Below are 24,959 nucleotides of genomic sequence, written 5' to 3'. Positions count from 1 at the left end.
TTCTCCATGAAGCTCATAAATACAGCAGTGTTCAATCAAGTGATCTACAGCTTCAATAACATACCGGTATACCCAGGTAGCGGTTAGCCAACCACAAATGGAAGTTCAGTGAAAGCAATTCCAATAGGAGCCAAAGTTATATAGCCTGGGCATCAGATCTGGTGGTCTGGCCAGACCCTTAGTTAAAATTGGATGTGTGGCCTAACCCTCCAGCAAACTCCTATAATATTGCAAATTCACCCTATTAAACAGTCTTAGCAAGAATCCGGAGACAAGAAGTGACATTCATCTCAAATTTAAACGTTGGTAAATTTTCCAGGTTGGCTGGGCTGGTTTTCTTCTTCTTTTACAGATGAAGAAACTGAGGCTCACAGTCTAGAAAATGTCAGAGCCATTATGGATCTGATTATGGATCCCCTCCTCAGCCTTCCTCAGCCATGCCTGTCATCCACGCCTCAACAAAATAGCTTATGCCCTCAGAATCTCTCTGGGGGTGGTGGGCCTCAGGACCTAGAAGAGTGTCCTCTTGCACTGGAAGGGAGCTGGTTAAGGGAGAGTGAGGCCCAGCCAGTGAGGAAGCACACTTTTTCCAGAGGTCCACTTTAACCCTCACCTCCAACACCTTGTACCCCAAGATGGAAAGTAAGGCTCACACTACACAGATGAAAAAAAAAAACCCATCCCCAAGCATAAAAATGATCTTGAAGCCTACACTTGACTTCACTCATTTATTTACTTTTCTTACAAGCTGGGGATAGGTGGGCCCTCAGCTTGGGGAGTTTGGAGAGCTTTGCTGGAGGGAGGAGAGGAAAAAGCGAAAGTGGGGGCTTATTGCAGGGCAGGCTTCAAAGGCAAATAAGATGGGGAGGAAGGAGAGAGGAAACAAAGGGTTCAGGCCCTCCTTCCACCACACTCAGGCTTCCCAAGCCCAAGTAGAAGGAAGGAGTAATAGGACACCCACCCAGAGATGTCCTTGATCCATTCTCGCCCTTGCCCCGCCATCCAGCAATAACCTGAGAGAAATCAAGGAAGTGCAGGAAGTGGGCGGTAGTTAAAAAAAAAAAGAGGTGACAGGTGCACCTAGCCCCAGCGCACAGCAGTGGCGGCAGGATGAGAGCCGCGCGCGTGCTCACCCTGGCCGGTCTCCGGGCCTCGCGGCGCCCTCAGCTCAAGTCTTTCCTCTTCTTCCGGCGGCCGCACTCCGCCGCTTCCCCCGCGGGGCTCCTGTCGCAGCTGCAGCTGCTGGTTGGCCCACTCGCCTCTCCGTACGGTACTCGGGCTCGCGCACGCGCGGCGCGCCCTGCAGCAGGAACTCGCCTCCGCGATAGGTGACGCGCACGTCGGTGAGTGGGTACGTGCCGTACGCTCGCCGCAGCTCCCTCCTCACGAAGTCCGGCAGCTCTAGGCCCGGCCCGAGCGCACGCTCCAGGCGGCCCCATCGCAGCTCAGCTTGCAGGCTGCCGCCTTCCGGCCACTGCGTCCCGCTCTCGACCGCCGCCGGCCCCGCAGTTGCGGGCTCCTGCAGCAACGGCCCTGGGTAGCCGGGCGCTGGGAACGGAGGTTGCAGGGCCGCGGCGTAGGCCTGCGGGAAGGCCCACAAGGGCGGCGTGACCACTAGCGTCGCGCCTGTGGCGTGGAAGCAGTGGTATTCCCGCGGAGCCGCCCACTCGCCCGCGCTCAGGCTCGGGGGCCGGCTGCAGAAGTTGTGGGCCTGAATGGGGGGCAGCAGCGGAGGGGCGGGCAGGTAGGTGTAGGTGAGGTGCTGCAGCAGAGGCCAGACGTCCTGCCCAGGCGCCAGGCAGCAGTATGTGTACATGGTGCGAAGCTCAGGCGGCCGTCATTGTTACTGGCGCCTCGTCCTGGTTCGGACCTGGGGTGGGGGTGTGGGGTGTGGGTGCACTTTGTTCTCATCTCCACCACCGACCCTGGGGCCTGGTTACCTGGGGCTCTGGTTCACAGCAGGGGGCCCTGCACATGTGCCTGAGTTCGGGGAACTCTTTCTAAGGAGTTCAGCTCCCACCTCACCTCTTGTCCTAGGGCTGGACCCAAACCCCAGGCTCCCAGCAGGCAAGAAGGACCCAAGCATTTTTCAAGCCCCCAGTCCTGAAATGCTCTTCCCAGGTAGCTCCCTACTCACTTGTCTCCTTTAGCCTGGGGGAGCTGGTCCCCAGCATTTTGGGGAACCAGAAAGATCCAAGAGCGGGGCTGCTCTCCACCACTTTTTAGTTGAGCTGCTCTCCTCCATGCGCTGCCTCAGCCACACCTCCCGGTTTCCAGGCAAAGGGAAACACCTTGAGCTTGCCCAGAGCCACCCAGCTTGTGTCTACACTGGATGAGCCTGCTGGTCATACCGGCTGCGACTTAGACGCTGAGGTCTGTGCTCAGGGATGCCCGCAACGTCACTGAGGACATCCAGTGGCCTTTCCAGTCAAGTTAGCTCACCGTTCTCCACATCCCCTTTTTCCATCTAGGTGGGTTGAGTTATCCTAACGTTTGAGTGAAGCTCCTGCACACCAGGCACTGAATCAAGTAGTTTATGAGCATCTAACTTCAAGTTTACGTCAACCCTAGGAGTGAGGTACTAATATTTTTCTGACTTTACATAGCAAGAAGCTGCTTGCCTCAGGTTTGGTACACAGTAAATGTATTCTATGACTGGGGCTTACATAGATTAAGTGTCTTGTCCAGACTCACACAGCTAGTTATGGTAAGGGCAGAATTCAACCCCGTGTCTGTCTCAAGACTTGTGCTCTCAACAATAGCCTAATCACCAATCCATGCTAGGGCTTCTTTCGAACTATCTGACAGTCCTCCCTTTTAGAATGTTCCGTAAGAGCTTATAACTTTTTTTTAAAAGAACTTCTAATTTATATTAGCCACGTGAAGAACATGGTGGTATCATTCTCATTTAATAGATAAGGAACAAGAGATTCAGAGAAGTTAGGCCACTTTCCCAGGTTCACATAGTCTATAACTGGCACAGTGGGATTTGAACCCAGTGCAAATGATTCCAAAGCCCAGAAGCTACTTGGGTGAAGCCAGAAAGGTTGCTTCGTTTAGATGGGTTGAGCACTATCTGAGCTCCAATCCCCTCTGGCTGCAGGTCATGCCCTTTCACCTCTCTTCCCCAGTGGGTAGTAGTTGCTGGATGATTAAAATGGATACCCTCTTCCCAGTTTCTAGGCCGCCAGCCCATCATACTTTCCTTCCCCTTCTGTTGACTTAAGCAGCATCATGACTAACCCCCATAGGTTCTCCTAGATTCTCAGCATCTCTCAAAGCCTAGCTACCCTCTGAAGAGGTCCCCCACACTCAGCCTGCTGATGGCACATTTCTTTATTCCTGACTAAGCCACTCTTCTCAAGTCTAATTCAGGCCAGTGGCCTAGTGAGAACAGCAGCTAGGACTAGGTTAAGGTATGTATCTAACACGCCCTACCCAACAGCTCCAAGAAAGGAGCGTCTCCCACTGTCCACTTAAGAACTGGTCCCAGGACATAGTGACCTTTGTTGGGGGAGTTCTCCCACCCGCAAGATGTCCATGGCTTGATCCCTGTAGACTTGTTAGTATGTTATATTACATGGCAAGGGGGAATTAAGGTTGCAGGTGGTATTAAGGTTGTTAATTAGCAGTCCTTAAAATAGATTAGCCTGGATTATCTGGCTGGGCCCAGTGTAATCACAGGAGTCATATGTGGAAGAGAGGCTGAAGAGTCAGAGTATGTGATCCTAAGAGTCAACTAGCTCTTGCTGGTTTTGAAGATGAAAGGGGTCATGAGCCAAGGAATGCAGGCAGCCTCAAAGCTGGAAAAGGCAAGGAAATGGGTTCTTCCCGAGACCCTCCAGAAAGGAATGCAGTTCTGCTAACACCTTGACTTTAGTTTATGAGACAGAATTCCAACCTCCAAAAGTGTAATAGATTTGTATTAAGCCACTAAGTTTGTGATTATTTGTTAGAGTGTTAGTAGGAAATTAATATACCTCCCCACTCCTATTTATACCTTTGCCCCCTTCCAAATCCCAGCACTTGAGGAATGTCCAAAACTACCTATTATAGACTGACCTCACCCCAGCCTGGAGCTCAGTGATGGACCCTGTGTGACTGGCCAGTTTCTCCCCAATGGGGATCTGGTCATACCTGGGTGGGAGATGAGGAGAGTGTGAGACCAAGCTCAAGTTGGAGCCTGGGACAGTGAGAAGCCTGCGTTTTAATACTGGTTCTGACATGCTTGCTGAAGGAGACTGGGGAGGCAGTCTTCAGGAAAAATGAGAAAAGTAAGGACCAAGCTGTGAGTTTCTCAGCATTCATTCACCCTGATTCCAGTAACAGCCCCCAGATTTTTGGGGTTCCACACCTTATCTACTCTCGGGAAAGTGGTTCTGGGGGAGTTGGCTCTAGCCCATCCTTAAATTACCTGGGTGATTTAGGGCTAAACCAGTCATCACTGTCATCCCTCTGGCTATAGTGATTGGTTTAGGGTAGCCATGTGACTCAATTTGGGCCAATGGGAGCCAAGCCCAGGGCTTTGTTCTCTAATTGCATGGAGTGAAGTGCTCTCTCCATTGGACAGAGATCTGAAAGAATGCAGTTCTGGGTCCAGAGGTGAAGATCTCTCTCAGCATAGAGCAGCAGAAGTGGAGCCAAGGGTCAGAGAGAGAAACTGGGTCTAAAGACATCGTTTGAATCCTGGACTTTGAAGTTACATGAGCCAATAAATCCCCTTTTTTCCCCCTCCGGTTTTATTGAAATATAGTTGACATACAGCACTGTGTAAGTTTAAGGTGCACAGCATGATGATTTGACTTACATGTGAAATGATTACCACAGTAGGTTTGGTTAACATCCATCATCTCATATAGATACAAAAAAAAAAGAAAAAAAATTTTTTCCTTGTGATGAGAACTCGTAGGGTGTATTCTCTTAACAACTTTCAGCTATACCATACAGCAGTGTTAACTTTGCTCATCGTGTTATACGTTACATCCCTAGTATTTATTTATCTTATAACTGGAAGTTTGTATCTTTTGATCACCTTTATCCAATTTCCTTTTCCCCATAAATTCCTTTCCTACTTAATCTAGTTTGAGTGGACTCTTTATACAGATAGCCGGTTGTGTTTACTTTATAAATTTTTTTTAAACATCTTTATTGGAGTATAATTGCTTTACAATGGTGTGTTAGTTTCTGCTTTATAACAAAGTGAATCAGTTATACATATGTCCCCATATCTCTTCCCTCTTGCATTACTTCATATAAATTTAACTACAAAAGACATAATGAAATGGGCATTTAAAAAATTATTTCAAAGCACCATCATGTTAGTCTTTAGAAAATTAAATGTTTAGGTTATATTATACTATGGAGTTGTTGCTTGCATCAACAATACACCCTGACTGTTTTTCCCCCAGAATTTTATTATGAAAAATTTCAAAATTCAGCAACCTGAGTAGTTTCTGATCAGTGACCCCCACGATCAGAGGCTTTTTCATGGGCAAAGTAGAGGATGGAGAGAGTCTGGAAGCCAGTCTTGGAGGAGGTTCACACCCTAGTTTAGGAAAACTGACAACCAAAACAAGATCAGGGAATGGAAAAGAGACATGGGAGTAGATTCATCTGGACTTGATTCCATATAACTGCCTGGATGGAGAGGGGAGGGTAAAGGTGGATGCACATGTTTTTAGCTTGGTCAGCTGGGTGGGTAGTCAAGACAATCCTGGAAATAAGAAACAATTGGGATGATCAAAAATTGAGGGAGTGCTGGGGGTGGGCCGTTTGGGAAGCTATCCAGCAGCAGTTTTATATTCAGGCTGGAGATGGGAGGTGGGGTAGTCATGAAGGAAAGGTAGTAAGTAGGTGAAGTTACCAGAACAGCTGCTACCCTGGCCCATATTACACTGTGTCATCATGGCTGCCAATCTGTTGCGTACCACCTATGCCTTTTGAGGGCAATTGAGGTATAGTTCATGTACAATGTTATATAAATTTCAGGTGTACAACAGTGATTCACACTTTTTAAAGGTTCTATTCCATTTATAGTTATTATGAAATATTGACTATTATTCCCTGTTATACTATATATCCTTTTAGCTTATTTATTTTATACATAGTAGTTTGTACCTCTTAATACCCTACCCCTATCTTGCCTCTCCCTCGTTCCCTCTCCCAACTGGTAACCACTAATTTGTTCTCTATATCTGAGTCTGTTTCTTTTTTTTTTTAACTACTTTTAAAAAATATTTATTTATTTATTTATTTATTTTTGGCTGTGTTGGGTAATCATTGCTGAGCGCGGGCTTTCTCTAGTTGCAGAGAGCGGGGCCTGCTCTTCGTTGCAGTGCATGGGCTTCTCATTGCGGTGGCTTCTCATTGCAGAGCACGGACTCTAGGTGCGCGGGTTTCAGTAGTTGTGGCACACGGGCTCAGTAGTTGTGGCTTGTGGGCTCTAGAGTGCAGGCTCAGTAGTTGTGGTGCATGGGCTTAGTTGCTCCACAGCATTTGGTATATTCTTGGGCCAGGGCTCAAACCCATGTCCCCTGCATTGGCAGGCGGATTCTTAACCACTGCACCACCAAGGAAGTCCTGTTTGTTTTTCCTCATATGCACTAATTTGTTTTATTTTTTAGATTCCACATAGAAATGAAATCATACAGTATTTGTCTTTCTCTGTCTGACTTATTTCACTTAGCATAATACTTTCCGAGTCCATCCATGTTGCTGCAAATGGCAAAATTTCATTCTTTTTTATGGCTGAGTAGTATTCCATTGTGTATGTGTGCATATATGTATATGTATATATACGTATACATATATATATGCTTACATGTTCTTTTTAAAAATATTTATTTATTTGGCTGTGCTGGGTCTTAGTTGTGGCACACGGGATCTTCATTGTGGTGTGTGGGATCTTTTAGTTGAGGCATGCGGGATCTTTTAGTTGCAGTGTGCAAGATCTAGTTCCCTGACCAGGGATTGAACCTGTGCCCCCTGCATTGGGAGCACAGAGTCTTAGCCACTGGACTGCCAGGGAAATCCCTAGGCTCACTTGTTCTTTATCCATTCATCTTTTGATGGACACAGGTTGCTTCCATATCTTGGCAATTGTAAATAATGCTGCTATGAACAATGGGGTGCATGTATTTTTTCAAACAATGTTTTCATTTTTTTTCAGATAAATACCCAGGAGTGGAATTGCTGGGTCATATGCTAGTTCTATTTTTAATTAATTAGTTTATTAATTTATTTATTTTTGGCTGTGTTGGGTCTTCATTGCAGTGTGCAGGCTTCTCACTGTGGTGGCTTCTCTTGTTGCGGAGCATGGGCTCTAGGCACACAGTCTTCAGTAGTTGGAGCATGCAGGCTCAGTGGTTGTGGCATGCGGGCTCTAGGGTGCACGGGCTTCAGTAGTTGTGGCGCGTGGGCTCAGTAGTTCTGGCTCGCGGGCTCTAGAGCACAGGCTTAGTAGTTGTGGCGCATGGGCTTAGTTGCTCTACAGCATGTGGGATCTTCCCGGATCAGGGATCGAACCCATGTCACCTGCATTGGCAAGTGGATTCTTAACCACTTCTCCACTAGGGATGTCCGGTAGTTCTATTTTTAGTTTTTTTGAGAAACCTCCATACTACTTTCCATAGTGGCTGCACCAATTTATATTCCCACCAACAGGCAATCTTGTTTTTGAGGTCCCTTTTACCCCGTATAGTGTATGGCCTGACAAGTTTAAGTGAATGTGTGAAGAGTTTTGAAAATGGAAATTTGGGGGACCCTCTCTGCAACTAAGAAAGCCCTGGGAAAAAGTGCCCCAGTGAAGGGGCCCGAGGAGGAGTTGTTAGTTAGGAGGAGAACATGGCAGAACCTAGATCACAGAGGTTAGAAGCCAAGGGAGGAGAGAATTTCAGGGAGAGTTTTTGTATGTCTCTCTCCCACTATCCAGAGACTCTTATATGACTCAAGAAGGCAGGTGATATGATATTCAATTGCACCCCATGTCCCCTCCCAGTTATCTCTGTGCTTGACAACTGGGAAGGGAAATAAGAGATAATCACAAGGCCCAGCCCTGCTGCTGACAAAAAAGGGTAACTGGTTACATTGTCTATAAAATCAGAGGGCTGAGGGAACTCAGAGTGGGGTATTCAGTGCAACACAGGAGCCAAAGTATTTCCTATAAGGTCACATCCAGTTCCAGCCCCTTAGCAGCTCTCCCCATTCTCCTGTTCCCCCACGGGATACCCAGGGTGGGCTAAGTAAAGGCTCAGTGTTGCTTTGAAATAAAGGCACATGCTGGCCAGAGATGGAACGGCAGAGGGACTCCTTTAGTCAATATATGGAGGCCCTAGTGGACCAGACTCTATGCTAAATGCTGGTTTCCTGCCCTTCCTGCCCTCTATTCTCACAGCCAGTAAAGCATAGATGGGGGTAAGGGGTAAGGATGGGGGAGAAATAGTAATCTTCCTTCTAGTCATGAGGGCTTTCTGGAGCATGAGGGGTTTCATCAGTTGCTTGAAGTTTAAAAAAGAGGTGATGTGTGTGTGGCCAAGGGGAGACCTAGGAGGTAAGAAGAGAGTCTGAAAAGGCAGGACTGGGGAGGAGGAAAGTGAGAAAGACTGGTGGGAGATGAACACTGAGGGCAAGGTTCATGGGGCCTCTGGGGCTCCCCAGGAACTGGTTGAACAGACTCTAGCTCCTGGACACCCGGGCTCTTGTGTTGGACTGTTTGCTCTGGGTGGGCCCTTGCCAGGTTGTCGGGAAAGAGGAAGAGGATGATATTCCTATTGACAACTAAACTCTTACACCTCTATTTCTCATTTAATGCCCACAAAATCCCTCTAAGGAGTAAAACAGAGGCTCACAAAAAGAGCGTCCCCGAAAAAGAAGTGGTGGAGCTAGGGAACTGAGTCCCAGGTCCCCCAGAAGCCAAAAGCCACACTCATGGCCCCACATCCCAGGGTAGGGAAACAGCAAGTCTGGAGTCTGTGCTGTCTGCCTAGAAATCTAAGTAGGCTTACAGGCCTGTTGGGAGAAGACATGGGACATCCTCACCAGACTAGACTGAGCAAAACAAAACTTGACTTTCAGGGTCTGGGCAGGGGTAGGGAGAGGAAAGACTCCTCAGAGTCAGAAAGTCTGGGTTCCAACTTGTCTGGGCCTCTTGCTTCCTGTGTGAAAGTCATTGAATCTCTCCCAACCTCAGTTTCCACATCTGTAAAATGGGGATAATAGCACCTGCCTCCCAGGGATGACTATGTGAGGACTGAACAAGATAATGCATGTAGAGTGCTTAACACAGCACAGGGCACATTGTTAAGAGCTCCGTAGCCTTATATTTTACTATTACTATTAATAATATGAGGAGGTTGGTACTTCCCTGGTGGTGCAGTGGATAAGACTCTGAGCTCCCAAGGCAGGGGGCCCGGGTTTGATCCCTGGTTAGTGAACTAGATCCCACATGCATGCCGCAACTAAGAGCTCACATGCCACAACTAAGGAGCCCACATGCCACAACTAACACCTGGTGCAACCAAAAAAAAAAAAGAAACAAGAAAAAAATAAGAAGAGGGGCTGCTTGGTTGCTCTCTCAGGGCCTGGTGCCTGTGGCCTGAACCCTGGTGCCCACAGCTCAAGCTGGGCCTGTCCACTCTTGAGCTCACAATCCAGCATCAGGGAGTCCCAGGTTGTGCCACTGTCATCTTATCTGTCTTAGCTGTGCATCCAGTCACACCACAAGGCTTGAAGGAAGGTGCTGAGCTCTCTTCATTTTCCGAATTAATAGTAGGGGTGGGGGACTTCCACGGAGGTCTAGTAGTTAAGACTCCTGGCTTCCACTGCAGTGGGTGCAGATTCGATCCCTGGTGGGGGCTCTCAGAAAAACCTTGTTGATTTGAACTGAAATGACATTAAACCTTCGTGGAAGTGAGAGGGAGGGGGTGAACCGGCCAGGAATACAGACAATCTGCCCGTTTTTTGCTGGCGTCCACGTCGTCTTTTTGGTCCCTAAGGGCAAGCGCCCGTAACAAATATGGCGGCGGCATCCTCAGGCGCGAGCACCTGCCGAAGCGGCGGTCCCGGAGCCATGCGGAGCCAATCGCTGGGCAGGAGCGGAAGGAGAAGCTGCTGGAGGCCTGCGCGCAGGCGTACGGGCTGGCACCTGGCTCCGGGCAGCCGCGGGATTAGGCTTCGCCTGCCACAATTTCGGTGAGGGGCTGGCCCGCGGCCGGGGCTCGGGGGCAGGAGCGGGCCGGACTGGGGTCCAATCAGTCAGAAAGGACACACCCGAAGGGTACAGGAATGCTGGCTGCTCTGGGAGTCCTGGGGGCTGTCTGCGGGAGTCCCTGAAGTGATCTGGTTGTGGGTTGAGAGAGTTCCTCGGGGCAGGGTGGAAGAAACCTGGGCTCAAGGGGTGAGGATGGAATTCTTGCAAAGGGACTCCCTGGGGTCGCATGATGCATCAGGCCGGGATCCATTTCATTAACATAATGGCTTTTAACCCTGGTGGCGTTGTAGAACCAATTGGGGAGCTTTAAAAGAACACAGATGCTGGGCCCCATCCTTAGAAATTACGATTTAATTGGTCAGGGGTGAGGCTTGGGCTTTGGTGTTATTCAGCAGCTCCTCAGGTGATTTTAACGTGCAGACAAGGCTGGAGAACCACCACATGGTTCAGCGCTAGCTATTGAGTAAGGAACTCCTGGGTTATTCTCAGACTCCTCTGTGGCTTTCGAGGGGTACGTGGTCCTGGGGTGAAGTTGCTGGTCCTCTAGTGCTGCTGTAGTAACCTGCGGAGCAGGGAGGGAAACGGAGAATGTCCCTCCCCCAGTAGGGTGAAGTTCGTTTGCAGCCTGAGGAGGAGGATGGGCCCATTAGTCACTGCATGGAAAGTGGGCACCCCTCCAGGGTGGGCGTCCCCAACAGCCCTGCCAGGGCTGGTCCTGCTGTGGGGAGACTGAGCAGGGAGACAAAGGGGGTGTGAAAGAGGAAACACAAGACAATTCAGAGGTCACCTGCTTTTTGAAAAAAGGACACACCTAATATTTGAGTAGGGTATAATACCTTTCAAATTAATTTGATACCCCTGGGACAGTCAGGGAATGGAATTTTCTCCCGCTTTGCAGAGGTAGGAATAAACCCAGCGAGCTAGTTAGTGACAAGGTTCAAACTTGACCTAGGGCTCCCAACTCCAAATTATGCTTATTAGTAGATTTTTTTCCCTCCATACTAAATAGCTTCTCATACAGTCTCTAGTCCTTCTGAAGGGAATCAGAAGCTAACACCCACCCTCTTTCTGAAGCCCGTCACCCCAGGGGCCCAGTCTATCATTCTTGGTTTCCTCTACCAAATTCATCAGCCCCCTACTCACCACAGGCTGGTTCAGAAATCAGGGAGCTGCTACTGTTTCTATCATTTTCTGGTTCTTTATCTCCTGGAAGCCTGATGGGGTGAGGAGGGGAGAGTTTTTACATGATAATGGGGGCTCCTTCTAAACATCTGATTCTGTCACCTGGCCACTCCCAGTGCACCCCATCCTATTGTCCTCAGGATAGGATCTTGTGTGTGGTTTCCAAAGCCCTTCCTGATCTGGTGTTGCTTTGCTCTGAGCTCTCTTCCCATATTGTATCAATTTTCCTTAGCACACGGGTGAAAGCTTAATACATGTTACATTTTGTTATCACTGTTCCTCTTTGTTGCCTCACCTGTTGCCTTGCTGTCCGTGTTTCACATCAGGTTTCCCCAGGTTGCCTCTTCCAGACTCCCACAGCCAAGCAGAATGCAGAGCTGAGGGGCACAGTGGGATCTGGGGAGGACACTCCTCCTATGGCTGCTGCTCTCCCGTTGGGCTGGGGATGTCCATATTGGCCTTTTAGGGGCAAACTGACCCAGCAGGTATTAATTGAGCACTTACTGTGTGGTGAAGGAGCCTGGTGGAAGCTGGCAGTCCAAATCAGGGGCAAGTCTGACCTGGCCCTGGCTATAAGGAGCTTGGGGGCTGGAGGAGGGTTAGGGAGACATTTGGATCCTGATGCAGAGCCAAGGGACCTGAAAAGGGGAAAGAACACTTGACTTGGTGTCCTTGGGAAGGTATGTGCCCCTGAACTGGGCCTTGCTTGAATTAGCAGGATTTGATACAATTGTGGTGGCAGTGTGGGCCTAGTGATGTGAGAAATGCTGAGGTTTTTTTTTAGTCAGAAGCACCTGTTTTGAATTTTGGTTCTAGCACTTAATAGCTTTGTGATTTGGGGCCAGCTATTTAACCTTCAGAGCCTTGGTTTCTTCACTTATAAGATGAGGATGGAAATAGTAACAAGAGTTGTAAGGATTCATGATGATAGGTGTAAAAACCAGGCATATCCTATATGTCTGAGAAATGGTATGTAGTTACATCTAGGGTGTTTTAGGTGGAAGGAACAACATGAACAAAGGTTGGAGGTGGCATTTTAAAAAGAATTTGATGGATGGCAGGATATACCAAGCAGTGAGAAGCATCAATGTTGTGTGCTGAGAAGACAACTTCAGTCATGGATTTGGCAGAAGGGGACACTGACTGCAACTCTTTAAAGATCATAAAGCCAAACTTCAGAGACATGAAAAGAAGAAGAATAGGTACATTTAAAAATTTTATTTTTAGCTGTGTTGGGTCTTCGTTGCTGCACGTGGGCTTTCTCTAGTTGTGGTGAGCCGGGGCTGCTCTTCGTCGCGGTGAGCGGGATTCTCATTGTCGTGGCTTCTCTTCTTGTGGAGCACGGGCTCGAGAGCGCAGGCTCAGTCGTGGCACACGGGCTTAGTTGCTCTGCGGCATGTGGGATCTTCCCGGACCAGGGCTCGAACCCGTGTCTCCTGCATTAGCAGGTGGATTCTTAACCACTGTGCCACCAGGGAAGCCCGTGAATAGCTACATTTTATTGAGGGTCTTCTAAGTGCCAGGCACTAGGCTTGGTGCTTTATATATCTTTTGCATTTCAGCCCTACAGCAATCTAAGAGGTTGGCATTGTCATCCCCACTTTATAGATGAGGAGACTGAGGCCTAGGGAGAGGGAGTGGCTGGCCCAAGGCCACACAACTGGGACCATACCAGCGGGGAGCATGGGGGATGGGCTTTGGGGCCACCAGCAGACTCTCCTGCTAGGTGCCAAGGTGAGGGTGGAGTTGGTTGCATGTTACAGGGTATCTCAGCCAGATTATGCAAGTAGGCCGCTGTGGGCCCCAAGCCTTCCTCCCCTGAGAGGCAGGGCTGTTCTCTGTGGGGGTGGAGTCGGGGTGGGGAGGGCTGTTAGAGGCAGCAGTTCCTGATGGAGGAGTGGAATCTGGAGTGACCCTGCATACTCCTCCCCCAGCTTTCTTTCCCGGGCAGAGGCTTACCTGGACAGGTTGCTTTGCCTCTAGATTTGGTCCATGGTAGTGGTCTGTCTCTGATACTCCTGAACATCATCTGGGCCCGTGCTCCTTGCAGGCCGTCCTCTTCTGACTTTCCCCCTTGTGACTTGATTTTTCTCTCAAACTCCCCTACCACAGAACGGGCCTGATTACCAGCATATTCCCCTGCTCCTACCCTGATGTGTTATAAGTGAGCCCAAGGAAATGCCAGTTTCTGAGCACTTTTCTGTCGGTGCTCTGGGCTTCCTAGACATAGTTTAATCCTGCCTGCATTCCTATAAAGATAGGCATTGTTACTCCCATTTTACAGGTGAGGAAACCAAGGTTCAGACAAGCTCAGACCTTGCCTGCAGTTCCAGTTAGCAGAAAGTTCAGTTGAGGTTTAAACCCAGGCCATTCTGATGCCAAAAGTCATACTTTTTCCATCTCACCGCACTTTGAGGTTTTCTTCTACTGTTGTCCCAGCGTGGGTGCAGGGAACCAGCTGCTGGAGGCTGGGGACCTTGCCTGTAGGGTCCACCTTCTCCAGTAACCAGGGCAGGCCATTGGACATCTGGGTAGGGGTGCCAGGAGGTTTCACTCCCTTTGGACAAAGGCTTTCGAGGTGAGGGAGGGGAGTTCTGAAAGGCCCTGGGGAATCAGAGGAGGTGACCTGGGTTAAGGGTAGCAGCAGAGGTGTACGTGGTGCTTTACAGCCCCAAAGTACCTTTAGATTAGCCCACCCCATCCTTGCGTGGTGGGTATGGAGGGTCTGGGAGGCTCGACAGTAGTAATCTCTGAAGTTTGGGTGCTCGCTGCACTTCCTGTGCTCATTGCGTTAGAGTATTTTCTCATGGACCGCTAACCCTAGCCTTAGGAAGGCTGGCCCCATCGTGCAGATCAGGAAACAGGCATGGAGAGGTTTAGCAAATTGCTAAATTTGCTAAATTGGGACTTTGGAGACCTCCAGTTGTGTCTTCTTTCCACTATGTTACTCGGAAAGTGCCAAGGAAACTTTCAGGGTGATGGATATGTTCCTGATCTCAGTTGTGGTGACAGTTTCACAGGCATACCTATGCCAAAACTGATCAGACTGTACACTTTGAATATGTGCAGATTATTGTTATTTGGGGGCGGAGGTCTTTTTTTTTCCTTTTTTTCTTTTGGCCACACAGTGCAGCTTGCAGGATCTCAGTTCCCCAACCAGGGATTGAACCCAGGCCATGGCAGTAAGAGCCCAGAATCCTAACCACTAGGCCACCAGGGGACTCCCCAATATGCAGATTAATTATTATATGTCAGTTGTACCTCAATAAAGCTGTGAAAAAAAAAGTATTTCCCACCAAATGTTTCTTCAGGGGCTCAAAGGTCCCAGGGAGAGGCCACCTGGATATCCTCCGGCTCTGGGACAAGGTGGGATCATTATGGCCTGGGAGAGATTCTCACAGACTTAGCAGCTGCTTTCAGGTAGTTTTGGCCACTCCTTCTTCTCTCAGTGCTCCACCACTAGGCATGGGCTGGCACAAGTTTGGCACAGGGGATGGGGGGCTGCATACCGATCTCTTGAGTGAATTGCCACTCAGCTTCCAATGAGCCTGAGAGAGACCCCCATGAGATACCATCCTTATTCTCCCCGCAGAGCCTCTTTCTTACCAATCACTCCTATAGCAAGAGTGGCTGAGTCCAGAGAGGGAGAGAGAGGGTGAAGACACAGGCCCTGCGCTGGAGAACCCCACAGTCAGGCTGGAGTGCGGGCAGGTGGGAATGTGCTGTGCAGGGGCAGGAGGCACCAGTGAGGGCTGAGGAGTTGGAGAAAGTCTCCTCGACATGGTGCTGGCTCCTGAGGGATGGGTGAGATGGAGATGAAGACATGAGGAGGGTGCTTCTGGTAGGAGGCACCATCAAGAACAAAGGCCTGGGGGCTTCCTTGGTGGCTCAGTGGTTAAGAATCCGCCTGCCAATGCAAGGGAGATGGGTTCAAGCCCTGGTCCGGGAAGATCCCACATGCTGTGGAGCAACTAAGCCCGTGTGCCACAACTACTGAGCCTGCGCTCTAGAGCCTATGAGCTACAACTACTGAGCCCTCATGCCACAACTACTGAAGTCCTCGCGCCTAGAGCCCGTGCTCCGCAACAAGAGAAGCCACCACAATGAGAAGTCCACACACCACAATGAAGAGTGGCCCCCGCTCGCCAAAACCAGAGAAAGCCTGTGCGCAGCAACGAAGACCCAATGCAGCCAAAAATGGGTAAATAAATAAGTAAATTTAAAAAAAAAAAAGCAAAGGCCTGGCCAGAGGAGATGGCGGCTTGAAGGTCCACGGGAGTCTCGGCTGGACTGGCGGGGAGAGGCCAGACTACAGAGGCCCTTGAAGGCTGGGCAGGGGAGGGGAGCCATGGTTGCTCATGGGGCAAGAACAGGGCCTGGGGGGTCACCACATTTGGACTGGGGCTGAAATCGGTACTCCAGGGCCTGACTCTGATGGGGAAACAGAAGTTTCTGTTCTGCATGTGTGCGTGCAAGCATGTGGACATGTAAATGAAGCCCGTGGGTAGGCTTGGGTCACGAGGACTCAAAGAGAAAGCCTCTGAGGAGGTATATAAGTTTTAGGGCTGTCGTAACAAATTGCCACAAACTGAGTGGCTTAAGGCAACCTCACAGTTCCTGTAGGGTAGAAATCCAACATCAAGGCATCAGCGGGGTCATGTGCCCTCTGGAGGGAGGCTCTAGGAAAGAATCCTTCCTTGCCTCTTCCTAGCTTCTGGTGGTTGCCTGCAATCCTTAGTGTTCTTTGGCTTGTAGATGCAGCACTCAAATTTCTGCCTGCATCTTCACGTGGCTGTCTTCCCTTTGTGTGTGTTTGTCTCTGTGTCCAAATTTCCCTCTCCTTATAAGGATACCAGTCATTGGATTAGGGCCCACCCTAACTCAGGATGACCTCATCTTAACTTGGCTACATCTGCAAAGATCCTATTACCAAATAAGGTTGCACTCACAGATACTGGGGGTTAGGACTTGAACTTATTTCTTTTGGGCACATTCAACTCAGAACAGGGAGTTTGAGAGAAGGAAGCCCCCATAGCTTCCCTCTGGGGGTCAGACAAGCACACATGAGATTATTTTTCTGAAAAGAGAACAACAGCTTTGAATCTAAAATAAAAGACAGATAGACTTAATGCCTGGCTGCTTAAAGTGTGGTCATGGACCAGCAGCATGGGTGCCCCCTGGGAGCCTGTTAGAAATGCAGAATCTCAGATTCCTCCCCACACATATGGAGGCAAAATCTGCATTTTAACAAAGCCCCCTGCTGACTTGGAAGCACATTACAGTATGAGAAGCGCTGCTTTAATAAAAATCTGACTTTTATTTGCTTTTCCATCCATGGTCAGTCTAGCCTGCTGGTCTCCATGCACGAGTCGGCCTGGTTGGGAGCAGGCACTTGTGCTGTCCTTTGTTCTCTCTTTTCATGTAACATGTTCTTGAGTTTCTCTCCCCTGTGTTGAGGTTGCCCACGTAGTTGGCCTTTGTGGAGAGCATCGGGACTGTTGAGCCAGTCCCTTTGTTGTGTTCCTGGGCTGTGTCCAGCTTTTGGCTGTTTATAAATGTTGCTGCCATGAACAGCTCTGTACATGTTCCCTTGGGGTTTGTTCCTTGAGGTGGAATTTCCGGAATCAAAGTGCATGAGCAGTTGTGGGCTCTTATCATATCTTATCACTTGTATATCCCTATGGAACCTGCCATCACAGCAGGTTTCTCCATTCTACCCAGCAGCCCATAGGAACCCAATTTGGGAGGTCAAGTGGCAGAAAAGGCTTTGGAGCCAGACAGGTCAGGGTTCAAATCTGCTACTTTTTTGCTGTGCGACACTGGGCAAATTACTTAACATCTCTGAGCTTGGGGTTGCTCTCCTATAATATTGTAATAGTGCTGTAAACTTTGTAGGGATTTTATAAAGATGATAATGAGACCACTAACATCCATTTATTGAGCACTTTCTGTGAGTTACCTCATTTAATCCTTACATTCCTCTGAGTAGCCATGATTGTCCACTTTTCCTTTTTACAGAAGAGAAAACTGAGGCTGGGGTTAAGTAGCTTGCCCGAGGTGCCACTGTAGGCACAGTGTGTGCCCAAGACCAGGGTTGTCATGTCTGGACCGTTAAGGTTGAGTAAAATATGGATGAAAGAAGATACTGAGCACAGCGCTCTAGCACGCGACCTGGCTCAGCACTTGCTGGCTGTCTGCCTTCTCTTCCTACGCCTTTATCAGTTTCCTTGGGTTACTCTCCAGTAGTGGTATCTAGTGCTGCATTGTTTTAGCTGGACATCATTGATGATTCCCCAGTTTTGTTTTACGTACAGACTTTCTCCCAGTGAGATGACTCAGAGGTCTGGGGTTAGATCAGATGGCTCTGATCCCTGCAGCTAACTGGCTTCTTCTTCCCCAGGGACAAGGATGGCCAGACTGCCCGTGGCCATGAGCGCTCCTCAGTACTCCTGGAGCTGAGGCTGGGCTGGCCACCATGGGGCTGGGTGGGCTCTGGGCCTGGCTGCTGGGCCTGCCCACGGCCGTGGTCTATGGCTCCCTGGCCCTCTTCATCTCTGTCCTGCACAACGTGTTCCTGCTTTACTACGTGGACACCTTTGTCTCAGTGTACAAGATCAACAAAGCTGCCTTCTGGGTCGGAGAGGTAGGCCAGAGCTGGGGCAGCCAGCCAGGTTGGGAGCCAGGCAGATGGCAGGGCTGGATCCTGCCCAGCCAGGAGCTTGGGGCAAGCCGGGTTGCCCACCGAGATTCAGCAAGAAAAGCTGGAGCTGGAGGCCTTTATGACTTCTTAGTGAGGATTACACCAGCTCTCCTGGCCTCTGTCTTGTGAGCCAGGCACTGTTCTATGTATGCACATTTATAATATATTCACATATATTTATCAGCTGGGCCCTGGATGGGTGGGAGTTTGATGGGACAGTCGCTATGGGTTATAACAGAGGGACTGACCTGAGCAAAGGTTTGCAGGAAGGAAAGCTGGGGTCATCTTTGAGAGGTGGCGAGCAGGCTGGGATGGAGAAAGCCCTGGAGAGGAGGCTGCCTGGAGCCCACCTGCCCATTTCCCCTCTGCCCACAGACGGTGTTTCTCCTCTGGAACAGCCTCAATGACCCCCTCTTCGGCTGGCTGAGTGACCGTCAGTTCCTCAGCTCCCAGCCCCGGTTTGTTTCCCGAGGATGGCTCAGAACTGTTTCTGTCCCAGCTACCCCTCCCCAGAGCTGGAGGACCCCTGCCTGTGTTTGGGGTGGGGAAAGAAAGGGAGACCATTTTCAGCTGTTGTCCAGGCTTCCTCCTTTCCCAAGGTCAGGCAGGCTCTGTCCAGTTTGAAGAAGTGGCCTTGACTGGCTGCTGCCTTGCTCACCTCGGGGAGAAATTTACCCCCGCTTGGCTTATCAGGCCCTCAGGACAGGGCTCCGTGCAGCAAACACTCTCTGCTGCTTCTGGCAGATTTCTTTAGCCCATTCCTGCTTGGGCCCATCACTGCCCCCAAGCTTGAGAAATGGGTATCCCACCACCCTTTGGCCATCAGCCCTGGCAGGCTGGTAAGAGAGCAGAGGGGAGAGTGTACCCACTGGTGAGTTGTGCTTCCTAAATCAGGGGTTGAACTCAGGGCTCAGTGGGACCACCCTGGTGTGAGTCCCATCCTCTGGGCCTCTGTTGTTCCCTCCTCTGGGCCCCGGGCAGTGGGAACTGGGGCCTGCCAAGGCTGCAGGGGCATCTTCCAACAGCACCCCTCTCCCTGGCAGGTCAGGTGCCAGGCTTTCCTCGAGGGCCGTGGTGCTAGCACGGGTGCGGGCACTGGGCTGGCATGGGCCGCTGCTGGCGCTGTCATTCCTGGCATTCTGGGTGCCCTGGGCCCCAGCTGGCCTGCAGTTCTTGCTGTGCCTGTGCCTCTACGATGGCTTCCTGACACTCGTGGACCTGCACCATCATGCCTTGCTGGCTGACCTGGCCCTCTCAGCCCATGAACGCACCCACCTCAACTTCTACTGCTCCCTCTTCAGTGCGGCTGGCTCCCTGTCTGTCTTTGCCTCCTACGCCTTCTGGAACAAAGAAGACTTCTCTTCCTTCCGCGCCTTCTGCCTAGCCCTGGCTGCTGGCTCTGGCCTGGGCTTTGTGGGGGCCACACGGCTGCTGAGGTGGCGGGTGGAGGCGGCCAGCAGGGAACCGGGGTGCCCAACCCTGGCTGTGGATGGCGGGTGAGTGGCCAGCTCCGGCTCTCCAGGGTCCCGCCAGCACTCTGCTGGGTGTGACTGCCATGCTGGGTCCCCTGGCTGGTGGATGGCTGCCGGGTGGGAGATGGCTCTGGCCCAGCCTAGGCTGTTCTTGACTCCCCTCTGCCCCGTAGCCTGTGTGAAGAAGAAGAGCTGCTTCTGGGCGGCGAGGAGGTGGGCAGCGTCACCTTGGGCCAGTACCTCCGGCAGCTGGCCCGCCACCGGAACTTCCTGTGGTTCGTGGGCATGGACCTGGTGCAGGTACGGGAGCAGTGCCTCCACCCAGGATGGCTACGAATGCCTCACTCAAGGGAACAGGCTCCTCAGAAGCTGGGAAATCAGTTCTGGCCTCACCTGAGAATGGCTGGGCCATTCAATGGCAGGAGCGTAAGTTGGGTTGTTAGATACCTGGATTCTAGCAGCATCTGAGCTCCTAGCTCTCTGCGTCATCTTAGGCTTGTCTCAGTCTCTTGGGGCAGCCATGTCCTCACCGGCAAAGCAAAGGATATGAAAAAGAGGTGCCCCTTTGGGGACTTTTAAAACACTACATGCCACACCTAAAACGTATGTAGTATGTAAGCCAACCAAATTTAGAAATAGATTGTTTTTGTGTCATTAAGCTTGTTTTAGCATTGATAGGTTTTACAAGAGAAAAAGCTTTTAATTGTTCTAATGACAATTTTATCATTCCTTCTAACTTTTAGCAAAATTCAATAAGCATAGGAATTTGGTTTTAGGTTTTGTTCTGGCACGTTCCATGTTGAGGGACATGGGGGAGAGGCCGCCCTTGCTCCTGCTTCTCCACGTATTGGCTTTTGCCCTGTTCCCGGCCTCCTCACTGTCCCTGTTGGTTGCAGGTCTTTCACTGCCACTTCAACAGCAACTTCTTCCCCCTCTTCCTGGAGCATCTGTTGTCAGACCACATCTCCCTCTCCACAGGCTCCTTCCTGTTGGGTGAGTGGGTGCCTCGGGCAGGCCAGAAGGACAAAGGCTTGCACCCCAGAACCCCTAGCCTGGCTGTAGGCACAGCCGCCTCCCCAGCTGTGGGGCCCAGGTGGCAGAGGGCAGAATCTGTGCTGGGGTTGCACCTCCAGCCCCCCGGCTCTGTTTTCCAGAGGGAGGGAGGGAGCCTCTGTGGGTTCGAGGGGGTAGGACTGCCCTCATGGTGGTCCTCTGGGTGGCGGTGACACGCAGAGGTGAAGCAGCACAGTGGCTGGTTCACAGGGAGGACTGCTGTCCTGACAGGCCTGGGTGTGTGTTGACTGTGCTTATTCACTGTGTGGCCTTGGGTGTGTTTTATTTCATCTCTTTGGGCCTCCATGTCTCTGTAAAGTAGGAATAATAATAGTACTTACCTTTAAGTGTCGTGAGGACTAAATAAAAGGGTGTGACGCTCTTAGCACGGAGCCTGAACCTCATTAGTGTTGGATCAGTGCAAACTCCGATTCCGATGGCTAACCGCGGGCAGTTGTGGAGGTTGTGGCAGTGCCCCCTGACGAGGCCGCACCCCCTTCCCTAGGCATCTCCTATGTCGCTCCGCATCTCAACAATCTCTACTTCCTGCCCCTGTGCCGGCGCTGGGGCGTCTACGCTGTGGTGCGTGGGCTCTTCCTGCTCAAGCTGGGCCTGAGCCTGCTCATGCTGTGCGCTGGCCCTGACCGCCCCGGCCTGCTCTGCCTCTTCATTGCCAGGTATGCCCTGCCCTCCTTCATCCCCACACCTCTGTCCCACCCCTTCATTTTTGTTTGCTCTCTCTCCGCCGGCAGCAACCGTGTCTTCACTGAGGGCACCTGTAAGCTGTTGACCTTGGTGGTCACTGACCTGGTGGACGAGGACCTGGTGCTGAACCACCGCAAGCAGGCGGCCTCAGCGCTTCTCTTTGGCATGGTGGCCTTGGTGACCAAGCCAGGCCAGACCTTCGCCCCGCTGCTGGGCACCTGGCTGCTGTGCTTCTACACAGGTGAGAGCCCAGGGGCTGGCACGGGGCTCTGGAGGCTCCAGGGAGCACAGCTTACCTGGTGTAGCAGCTGATCAGCCTGGGATCTGGGTCCATTGAGGCAGAGAATGGCAACCAGCCAACAGAGACTGGGTCTGGGCCGCCTCTGGCTGCCACCCCTCCTCTGGCTCTCTGCATGTGGGTAGAGGAACTGGGTTACATTCTTTCATTCATTCATTCAACAAATATGTATGGAATACCTTCTCTGCCAGGTGCTGCTCTAGGTGCCTCTAGGGAGGGAGATAACAAAATCAGACAGACAAGGTCTTTGCCATCGTGGAGCTTATATTCTAGTCAGGGGGTGGGGGTAGGGTCGGCAATAAACAGCCAAATAGGTAGTGATGAGTACGTTGGTAAAGCTAGCCAGTGTGACTGAGAAGCTGCTTAGCGTGGTCCGGGAAGCTCTCTCTGAGGAGGTGACACCTAGGATGTGAACTGAATGGCGAGGATTCGGTCTAGAAAGATCTCAGCAAATCCCAGACAGAGAGAACTGGAAGTGGGCCCAAGTTATCAAGAGTGGGTTGGCAGACTTCCCTGGTGGTGCAGTGGTTAAGAATCCATCTGCCAATGCAGGGGACACGGGTTCGAGCCCTGGTCTGGGAAGATCCCACATGCCACTGAGCAACTAAGCCCCCGTGCCACAACTACTGAGCCTGCGCTCTAGAGCCGTGAGTCACAACTACTGGGCCCACGTGCCACAACTACTAAAACCGGCGTGCCTAGAGCCCGTGCTCTGCAAAAAGAGAAGCCACTGCAGTGAGAAGCCCGTGTACCGCAACAAAGAGTAGCCCTGTCTCGCTGCAACTAGAGAAAGCCCACACACAACAACGAAGACCCAACGCAGCAAAAATAAATAAAGAAATAAATTTATTTTTAAAAAATAGTGGTTTGGAGATGAGGCTGGAAAAGTGAAGAGGGCTCTGTAGATCTGGGCAGGGTTTGGATTTTATTCTCAGTGCAGCTATTGGGTGGCTTTTTTTTCCTTTTTTTCTTTTTTTGCGGTATGCGGGCCTCTCACTGTTGTGGCCTCTCCCGTTGCGGAGCACAGGCTCCGGACGCGCAGGCTCAGCGGCCGTGGCTCACGGGCCTAGCCGCTCCGCGGCATGCGGGATCCTCCCAGACCGGGGCACGAACCCGTGTCCCCTGCATTAGCAGGCGGACTCTCAACCACTGTACCACCAGGGAAGCCCTTGGGTGGCTTTTAGGTAGGGGAGTGGCCTCATCTGATTTACACGCTTTAAAGTTCGCTCTGACTGCTGCACGGAGGATGGGCTGTAGGGAGGCTGTGGCACAGGCGATGGAGGCTTGGAGCAGGTGGGGCCCGGGGCTGAAAAGAAGTGTTTGTTTTGGCCTGTGTTTTGGAGTTGGGGGAAGTGAAGGATTGGCTGCTGGGGAGTGGTGAAATTAACTGAGGAATCTAGGAAGACTTCGAGGTTATTGGCACCGCCATCCCCAAGAAGAGAAGAACAGGGGAGAAGCAAGTCTGGGGGAGGAATCAAGAGTTGCCATTTGGACATGGGCCTGTGGCTTGTGAGATGCGGCACCGTGGACTGTGGAGGAGACCAGGGCTGACCTGTTCTTTCTGCGGACTCTCTCATCCTAGGTCATGATCTCTTCCAGCAGCCCGCACTGACGCCTGTGGGGAGTGCCCAGCCCTGGCCAGAGCCCCCGGCTCCACCCCCACCACAGGCCCCGACGCTCCGCCAGGGCTGCTTCTACCTACTGGTGCTGGTGCCCATCACCTGTGCTCTGCTGCAGCTGTTCACCTGGTCCCAGTTCACGCTGTATGGGAGACGCCTGCACGCGGTCAAAGCGCAGCGTCAGAACCTGTCACGGGCCCAAACCCTGGACGTTAAGACGGTGTGAGGGGAGCGGCAAGGCCACCCTGCTGAGGACACTACCTACAGCCCTCGGCGGCCAGCCTCTTCCGCCTTCCTGGGGTGCAGCCTGGAGGACAGATGGCGGAGTGGGAGCTCCTGGGGCTGCGCGGGGAGCGTCACTGAGGTCTAAGTTCCTGCTTGGCTGTCGGGCCCAGCTTGGGCAAGGGTTGGGGCGTTTGTGCTTAGGGACCCACTTCCTCCTATGCGGCAGGAGGAAGAAGAGGATCACGAAGGGAGGGGGCCCGCCCTGTGGTCACGTGGGGTTGCTGTGGGCACAGAGGCCTATCCCGCTACCTGGCTGGGTCTGGCGCCATACGTGGGCTCGGAAACCACTTTGGCCCAGTCAGAGGAAGCTGACTGAGTCACACCTGCCCCTTGCGGTGGCTTCTCTCAGAACTCTGCCTCAGCTCTGCGTGGAGTAGCACGCCCTAGCTGCTGCAGGGCGCCTGCGCCCCCAGCTGGCCTCTCAGCGAGGTTCATTTCATGACAGACTGCTCGAAGTCGGTCATTTCTATTCCCACTCCTGAGGTCTGTGCTGTGTGTGGGAGTGGTGGGTTGGGGAACAGGATTCCTTACTTAATAAGAGCAGCCTGAGAGCATTTTCAGAGATGAGTGGGGGGGCCACCCACATCAGAGTCACTGAGGTAGCAGGGAGAGCCAGCAGGCCCATGGCTGCATGGGCCCTTGGGATCAAAACAGCTTTCAGGCCTGCGGTCGTAGCCCCAGTGCGTTTCCCATGTACCACTGCTGGACATGGTGGGCAAGGAGGAGTGGCCGCTTCTAGGCTAGAGGTCCTTAACCTTGGAGTCGCTGGGGAACTTGCAAAGATGCTGGTGTCTGAGTTCCCCAAGATTCTGATTTCGTGGGTCTGGGTACCGCCTGGCACGGGTTTTGGAAAGCTCTGTGGTGATTTTACTGTGCAGCTGGGACTGAGAACCTCTGCTTGAGGTCAGCGTTTCTCGGCCTTGGCACTACAGACATTTAGGGCTGGGTTGTTCTTTGTTGTGGATGTTTAGCAGCATCCCTGGCCTCTGCCTACTAGATGTCAGTAGCATCTCCCTCCAGTTATGATGACCAAACATCTCCAGGCATTGCCAAGTGTGTTCTAAGGGGCGAAACTGACTTTGATTGTGAACCACTGCTCTAGGCCAATGGTTATTTGAGGGTGTGCACAGCGGTTAAGAATGTAGGCCCTAGGGCTATATTGCCTGGGTTCAAATTCTAGCTAACAAAGGGCAGAGCTTTGGGAAATGATATAAGGAATAACAAACATACTTGCACTTCGTATGGTTGTTGGGAGAATCAAATGGATTAACATTTGTAAAGTGCCTGGAAAACCTGCTCTCCGCCGCCCTCAAGTATACAGGTTTAAAATGGAGAACTGATTAATCAGAATATTTGCGCGTGGGCCCCAGTAACAGTATTTTAATAAGCTTCTGACTTCAGAGATGTGAAGAGCTGGCCCCCTCATTTGGAGTGGAGC

General features: G+C 51.4%; 3 protein-coding genes across 14 annotated transcripts in view; 1 reads left to right on the top strand and 2 right to left on the bottom strand.

The window, feature by feature from the left end:
- CUEDC2 (CUE domain containing 2) overlaps positions 1-1,207 on the bottom strand; it is a 17,071-nt gene extending 15,864 nt beyond the window's left edge. Inside the window, exons 1-2 of the mRNA XM_067024800.1 lie at positions 1,134-1,207; positions 962-1,013 (exon numbers count right to left, since the gene is read on the bottom strand). Of these exons, the coding sequence (XP_066880901.1) occupies positions 962-1,002 (41 nt within the window). The 5' untranslated portion in view covers positions 1,003-1,013; positions 1,134-1,207. The remainder of the gene's footprint in view (positions 1-961; positions 1,014-1,133) is intronic.
- C2H10orf95 (chromosome 2 C10orf95 homolog) lies at positions 1,169-1,816 on the bottom strand. The gene has a single exon (XM_059052814.1). It carries the CDS (start codon positions 1,814-1,816, stop codon positions 1,169-1,171), a length of 648 nt encoding a protein of 215 aa, XP_058908797.1.
- On the top strand, positions 1,388-24,857 carry MFSD13A (major facilitator superfamily domain containing 13A). Of its 12 annotated transcripts, none has more exons than XM_067024799.1 (9): positions 1,388-1,744; positions 2,472-2,578; positions 17,790-18,032; positions 18,465-18,547; positions 19,735-19,861; positions 20,458-20,554; positions 21,120-21,291; positions 21,367-21,560; positions 23,200-24,857. In XM_067024799.1, exons 3-9 carry the CDS (start codon positions 17,865-17,867, stop codon positions 23,460-23,462), a joined length of 1,104 nt encoding a protein of 367 aa, XP_066880900.1. In that variant the 5' UTR covers positions 1,388-1,744; positions 2,472-2,578; positions 17,790-17,864; the 3' UTR covers positions 23,463-24,857. The 12 variants fall into 12 exon arrangements, with proteins under 12 accessions (XP_066880900.1, XP_066880895.1, XP_066880893.1 ...); XM_067024794.1 differs by lacking the exons at positions 1,388-1,744; positions 2,472-2,578 and adding exons at positions 10,077-10,188; positions 19,133-19,585; XM_067024792.1 differs by lacking the exons at positions 1,388-1,744; positions 2,472-2,578 and adding exons at positions 10,077-10,188; positions 19,133-19,585 and having other exon boundaries at positions 18,465-18,688.
- The last annotated feature ends 102 nt before the right edge of the window (positions 24,858-24,959 follow it).

The sequence above is a fragment of the Kogia breviceps genome, chromosome 2 (assembly GCF_026419965.1).
Source record: "Kogia breviceps isolate mKogBre1 chromosome 2, mKogBre1 haplotype 1, whole genome shotgun sequence".
Classification (NCBI taxonomy): domain Eukaryota; kingdom Metazoa; phylum Chordata; class Mammalia; order Artiodactyla; family Physeteridae; genus Kogia; species Kogia breviceps.
This window is presented reverse-complemented; position numbering and strand designations above follow the sequence as displayed.

Bases quoted from the DNA above. Each gene is read 5' to 3' on its own strand.
- MFSD13A (XM_067024789.1), top strand. From the start codon at position 17,865: ATGGGGCTGGGTGGGCTCTGGGCCTGGCTGCTGGGCCTGCCCACGGCC. The intron at 20,555-21,119 runs GTGAGTGGGTGC...CCCCTTCCCTAG, and splicing joins CACAGGCTCCTTCCTGTTGG to GCATCTCCTATGTCGCTCCG. The intron at 21,561-23,199 runs GTGAGAGCCCAG...CTCTCATCCTAG, and splicing joins GCTGCTGTGCTTCTACACAG to GTCATGATCTCTTCCAGCAG.
- C2H10orf95 (XM_059052814.1), bottom strand. From the start codon at position 1,816: ATGTACACATACTGCTGCCTGGCGCCTGGGCAGGACGTCTGGCCTCTG.